Consider the following 6,749-nt stretch of genomic DNA (forward strand, 5'->3'; position numbering starts at 1 on the left):
TCTTATTTTAACATCATGCATATTTGTATTAACATATTATTTACAGGTAACACACATATCTCAACATGCAATACTTCCCATACACACGTAAACATTCACACACGCAAATATACAAATGCTCGACAGGTGACTGGGCCAAGTGCATTCACTCGTAGGATCTATCATTTCGATGATCGCCTCGATTCTACGAAACCAGTGCACAATTAAGCTGACATAAGCTAGTCTCGTCTGGTGAATGCATGTAACCTGGAAGCCCCAGACACGACAGGACGAGACGGACAGATGACGGACTGCACTCGACGGGGCCTAGTTCAGAGTTTTAGGCATTCTTCAATGCACGGCTAGCGACCTCAAAAAAAAAAAATAATATTTTATGCGTTAAAACAAGAAATGTGTAATATACTACTTGCAGTTTGTTGATCGTTCCTACTTATCTGATTCCATCGAGTATGAGAATACATCTCCATTGTTCTAAAACCTGTCGACTTCTGATGGCAGAGAAGAATCGTTGTTGGCAGCAATGTTGCTCTTCTTGGATGTATGAGCTCCAAAAGGTCATCACAAGAATATAACGCATGAGACCGAAAATAAATAAAAATAAAATAAAGAGAAGAGAGTTAGTATTGTTATTGAGTATTAATAATATGCCGAATTTTTTTTTCGAGAGTTGTCCTACTGGAGCCGTAGAGCTAGGCTCTCGGAAGGGCTCCCCGTCAGAATCACATACTACAATTTGCAGACGAGACAGACAATGTCGCCCACTAAAACACTGCTTTTGGCCAATTGTAGCGGGCCGTGATTCTGAATGTGATATTCATTGTACGGTTCAGGTATGTGCGGGCGTAGGGATCGCGTGTATCATCGCGAAGAGCTCGGGCATTTGTACGTTAACGTGTTCGATCGCGTGTGCCTTTGTATGTCGCGTGTGCTAACGTGTATGTAACTTCGCGTGCATAAATTCTATATAAATGTCGTTTGCTTTCGCATATTCGCATGTATTCTAGAATGATCGCGCGCGGACCGTGAATCTGATACTTAATTTTTCGTGTGCGGTTCAGATTCTAGAAAAAAGTGGGTTCTTACATATCACTAGAGTTCTCAGTCATGTCGCCAAGGAACGTGTTACCTTGTGGATATGAGCTTTATTTTTCGATTGGTATAACTGAATGTATGGATCTAAGTTACTAGAATGGAGGATAAAGATTTCCGGAAGTGAACGATTCATGATGGCGCGCGTTTGCAGGTTCGCGTTTGCAGGTTCGCGTTTGAGACCGCGTTTGTAACTTCGTAAGTACTAAAACGTTCACGTTTTTACCGGAGTGTTGCGATCGCGAATCTAGATGTGCGTAGATGATCGCGAAGAGCTGAAGTATCATTTGTTGACATGTTTGTCGCGTGTGCTGGTGTATATGTGCCACGCGGACCGCCATTCTGATATTTAGTTTTCGGTGTACGGATCACATTCTAGCAGGGAGCGAGTTACTCCATATCAATAGATTTCCTGGTGATGTCGCCATGGACCGTGTTGTCCAGTGTATATGAGAGCTTTCTTTTTAATTGATTTAATTGAAGGCATGGACCTAGACTTCTGGAATCGAGGATATAGATTTCCGGACGTGAACGATTCATGATCGCGCGAGTGCGGGGGACTGTAGGTTCACGCTTGATGCTGCGTTTGAGTGATTACAAGTGCTGAGACGTTCATATTATCACCGGGATGTTATAATGTCTGGAAGATTGCGGGTATAGATTGCGTGGATGGTCGCGAAGGGCTCATATATATTTATATTTGTTTGTCGCGGGTATGTGAGTTTGTGTGTATACATTCGATTTTTATGTAGTTTAGTGGATATGAGCATATTTTTGATTGGTCCACCTGAAGGCATTGGACTTATGCTACTAGGGCCGAGAATAGGGGATTCGAGACGAAACCGATTCGCGCGAACACGGGCATTTGGAGGTTCACTCTCGAGACCGGAATTGTTAATTTATAAGTGCTAAACCATTCACTTAGTCACCGGAATGTTATACTTTTTACGAGATCGTGGGTGTAGTCACGAAGGACTCGAGCGTTTGTATGTGGACGTTTTTGTCGCGTGTGCTAGTATGTATGTAACTTCGCGTGGACACATTATTTTTATAAGTGTGTGGCCATTCGCACGTTCGCGAATTCTTCAATGATCGCGCGTGAACGTCTTGTCTAGTTTTTATTTCTATTGGTCCAACTAAAGGCATGAATTTGGGCTGCTAGGATCAAGGGCGGAGACTTCCGGACGTGACCGATTCGTGATTGCGCGAGCTTAGGTTCTTAGGTTCCAACGTTCACCTAATCAATCGGGTTGTTTGAATATTGGCGAGATCGCGGGCGTTCGTATTTGTGACCAGGTTTGTGTTATCGCGTAGGCCACGTTTGTACGTTTGGAATGAGAGATTGTTAGTGTATATGAGAGAATAAGCAATTTGTGTTAGTGAGTGTTAGCATGGATCTAATTGAAAATATAGCAACAAAAGAAGGGTGCCTGCATAGAGAATTGGGCCCTAAATCCCCATTGTATATTATTTGACCATGGCAGTGGATAATAAAGGTCGCCATGTTAAGTACTAACATTGATCACAATGTAGCTTGACTAAAAAGAAAAAAATCGCATCCCTAGTTTCTGTGATATAATCACTGTAATACTGCTTTGGTGGAAAAGCCCCCGGATCACATCAAGGTGCAGTATCATGCCGAGGGTAGAAAGAGAAAAGGTTATAATTCCAATAAAAACAAGCGAATGTGCTTCTCCAGTTGTTGTAAAAAACAATGAAATTCGGTTAGTAATTGATTGCAAAGTTTCAATCAACCAATTGACCATTTCTAACGCTTATCCATTATCCTTAGCTCAAGGCTGGTTTGTGAGTCTAGCAGCGCTAGGAAAAATGTTAAAGACTGCCGAAGGAAATTGTTTAAAGTTTTAGAGCGATTGGCAAATGTCAACATCAATGTCGATATCAAGGTCAACTGCAAATTTGCTGTATCCAATTTACCGTATTTAGAACACATTATGACTGAGAAAGGTTCTGACAAAATTGGGACATGTCGCGATGCTTCAGTTCCCCAAAAAAAAATGTGAGCTTGGGTCTAAAAAACTACTATAGCAAATTTATTCCGCGTTTATCATCCAAACTGTATAACAAGTATAGTTTGTTAAAGAACAATGTTAAATTTGTTTGAAATTCTAGCTGTGACGATGCTTTTCAAAACAGTGAAAATGCCTTTACGAAAGCAGATTTGCTTGATTTTGACCCACAGAAAACAATTTTCTGACCCCTCAAGTTATGGTTTTGGCTCATATAGTCGTATAGCGTATTTCATTCACATCATTTTCACTCAATTCAGCTCTGAAGTAGTATATTATTCTACATTTGGATACCTATTTTCAACCAAAATGCCAATGATGTGAAAATCATGAACTTATTAGATAGCTTGACTTTACCTCCATTTAGCATTATGTTACATACTTGCAATTTAGTTTTCTGTCGTTTAAGAGAATTCAAATTTCATTTATTTGAAGATGCAATTCGTTGGTCTGATAACGCGCATATAAAGTTAATGATAGAATATTGGTATCCGTTCACGGTATTGTACCGCGACTAAACCGGATCGAAAAACTGTCAATTGAGCAGATAATTTAGTATAACAAGCAAGTTATTATCCCTTGTTGCATGTACATTGCTGATTTTTTCATAAAAAATCAATGAAAAAAGCTTTTCCGAAAACATAAATGGTATGTGACATTACTTTACGCAAGTAAAAACCATGACCACGTCTTTTTCATCATGCTGTATGATCAAAACACTAATATGTTGCAGAATGTAAGTCTTATGAATGATGTGAATCTTAATCTTTCTTTTTGTCATACTCAACTTTGATGCTACCATGCTTTAGTGATGTAGTCTTCATTCGTTCGAGCACTTCGCTGTACGCTGGAGCTAACGGTTTTTGTACAACGTCTCGGTATTCATAGTCCTTCTCAGGATCAAGCTGAAAACCCAAAAAAAAAAAAATTTAATGACGGCCCAAGTAATTAAAAAGTAGCAACCAACATTTAAACTGTACGACATATCCGAATCATATCCCCGTAAATCTCCACACACGATAAACGGAATGATGGAACGGTTTACTTCCGATTCGGTTTCACCGGCAATCTTCTGAACATCATCTAGCATAGGATTAATCATTTGTGGAATGTAACCCTCTGGAGGTTTGTAGTTTTGACATACGACAAAAGCTTCGATACTGGAGTTCCTCGAACTTGCTGGTTTGGCAATCGATACCTTCTCAAAAAAGATTCTCAACTGCGAATATAACAAGGTGGTGTCTTTTCCACGGAAGATCTTCGCTATGAATGTTCCACCGATAGTTAGAACGTGAGTCGTAATATTAAGAGCCGCAAGCAATAGCTGAGATTGAATGTATTCATCAATATCGTGTAAACCGGTTACATCCGGGGCGCCGTCGCAAATCACGAGGTGAGCTTTCTGCCCATTCCCAAACTGTTCAATGATTGCATTGGCTGTACTCAATTTGGTTATGTCTCCCTGCAGCTGGGTTACGCCCGGTAGAGGAGCCATTGCTTGCAAATCTACGGCAATAATTTTAACATCGTCGGCTTCTTTGTCACGGTTTTCATATAACTTCTTAGATAGCACCTGACTCCAGCTTCCTGGAGCTGCACAAAGATCGACCGCTCTTGTTACACCTATTTGTGGGTGAAATTAATTTCATCAAATTCTCTGCTCATTGAAAAAAAAATCAATATTAGGTAGGTACGCACCTTTGAAGATGTTGAACACCTCGTCAATGTGAATGAGCTTAAATGCGCTACGAGCACGCCATCCTTCTTCTTTGGCCAAACGGTAGTAAATATCACGTTTATCCTTGCTGGTTTTTCCCATTTTAATTCACGTTTGCGATTTGCTGGAGACAAAATCCAGTAAACTCGGTTTACGATTAAAATTCTCAAAATAATGAGAACAGCATCTACGATTGTTGTCTCATACACAGATTTTGATGCCAAGTCAAATTCTACTCAGGGGTGTGCCAAAATTGTTTTAAAAGCGGATTCCAGTTGGTTTCATTTGAACTATACCCTCACTCTTGAGAGGTACTATACACTGAGAAACAAAAATATTCCCATCTCTTTAATTCTACTGTAATTTTTATGCATTTTCTACACTGAGAAACAAAAATATGCATAGTTAGCATACTTTCTATTCCCGTCTCTTTTCTTCTACTTTGATTTTTATGCATTTTCATGCATATACTTCTAGTAAGAATTTAAGGAGTGGATAGACCGAATATGCCCAATGCATAAAATTTACAGCAGAAGAAACGAGAGGCAGATAAAAAAGTATGCTATCGTTGCATAAATAAAATTCTGCGTGTAGCATATATCACGCCTTTTTTGAAAGGGCCAATAAACAAAATGACTGAACCGAGTGAAATGGGTTTGAAATTTTGCTAATATATTTCAATCTGCTTTTTGAAAACGAAGGCGACTTTTGTCAAAACAATGTACACATTCGTTGTAGTTTGTAGATGATTACATGCAATAATTTCTGGAGATTTTGAGCGGATTTTTGCTCAAAAAAGATTATTGGCCCTTTGCTTTCACTGTAGAGCACATTGGCCGTTTACTATTAGCCCTTTGCCAAACTCCAAATGTTTTTTGGCTGTTGGCTATTATGTATTTCACGCGCATTTGATTAAAGTATTATTATATTAGATGAACAGTATTGAGAAAAGTTCTAGTTCTACTGATTTGTCCCAATTCGATTATCAATCAAGATATTGTAGCAATTTACACCTTGTACGGTTTTTTATGTATTTGACAAGCATACATTGCTTACTGAATATCAAACTCGATAGATATTTCGATCAAAAAGTTTTTTTGGCCTTTTACTTTAATCGGGTGGCTTTTTGTCCGTTTACTTTTGGCCCTTTGCTGAAACGTCAAATTATTTATCGGCCATTTATTAAAATTATTTTTTTACGTCTCAAAAAGAATTATGGACATATTCAATGTGTTTTAAGCGTTAATTCAGTTAGCTGGGTAGTTGAATGCATTGTCGTTTTTATATTTTGCATATTTCTTCGATGATTTGAGATTTTTAAATAGAGAATACTAAGAAAATGCTTTCTTCTGTTCTATAATGAAGCACTCGATTATTAGAAATGATGTTTGATCTCGTGTTTGATTGTGTTAAGTCATTTTCAAACGAAAAAAGTAAAGGGCCAAAAAACCAAAACAAAACAAAATTTTCATTGACTTTTTCCTCAAGTAGACTGCCAATGTATTATCGCACACCAAACTGATATTGGCCGTTTACCCAATATAGCGATATGCTTTTTCAATTATTTTTTATGGAATTTGGGTTTTTACATGTGATAATACTTCGAATAGGGATCCTAAATATGAAACAAAACAACAGTCCCAAATGTTGTTATTAGGCCCGTTTTTTTAAAAAAATGGTGAGATACACACTTAATTTTTTCTGCCGAATCTCAGCTTTTTTCGCATCTTTTGTCGAAATCTCAACAGCTGAGATCTCAGTAAACAATTTTTTTTTGCTGAGATCTCAGTAAAAGTGATGTTTCATAGCTGAGTCTCGAAAAATATTTTACTGAAAATCAGCAAACAAATCTTACTTTACTGAGATTTCAGTTTCTAAAAAGTACCCGGCTGTTAGGAAATCGCCGAACAGAA

General features: G+C 38.3%; 1 protein-coding gene across 1 annotated transcript; it reads right to left on the reverse strand.

Moving 5' to 3' along the window:
* Positions 1–3,808: 3,808 nt before the first annotated feature.
* Positions 3,809–5,067, reverse strand: LOC131684575 (putative tRNA (cytidine(32)/guanosine(34)-2'-O)-methyltransferase). Its single transcript, XM_058967576.1, has 3 exons — positions 4,818–5,067; positions 4,087–4,742; positions 3,809–4,024 (listed from the first exon to the last, which is right to left on the reverse strand). Exons 1-3 carry the CDS (start codon positions 4,936–4,938, stop codon positions 3,881–3,883), a joined length of 921 nt encoding a protein of 306 aa, XP_058823559.1. The 5' UTR covers positions 4,939–5,067; the 3' UTR covers positions 3,809–3,880.
* Positions 5,068–6,749: the final 1,682 nt, after the last annotated feature.

The sequence above is a fragment of the Topomyia yanbarensis genome, chromosome 2, assembly GCF_030247195.1.
Source record: "Topomyia yanbarensis strain Yona2022 chromosome 2, ASM3024719v1, whole genome shotgun sequence".
NCBI classification, from domain to species: domain Eukaryota; kingdom Metazoa; phylum Arthropoda; class Insecta; order Diptera; family Culicidae; genus Topomyia; species Topomyia yanbarensis.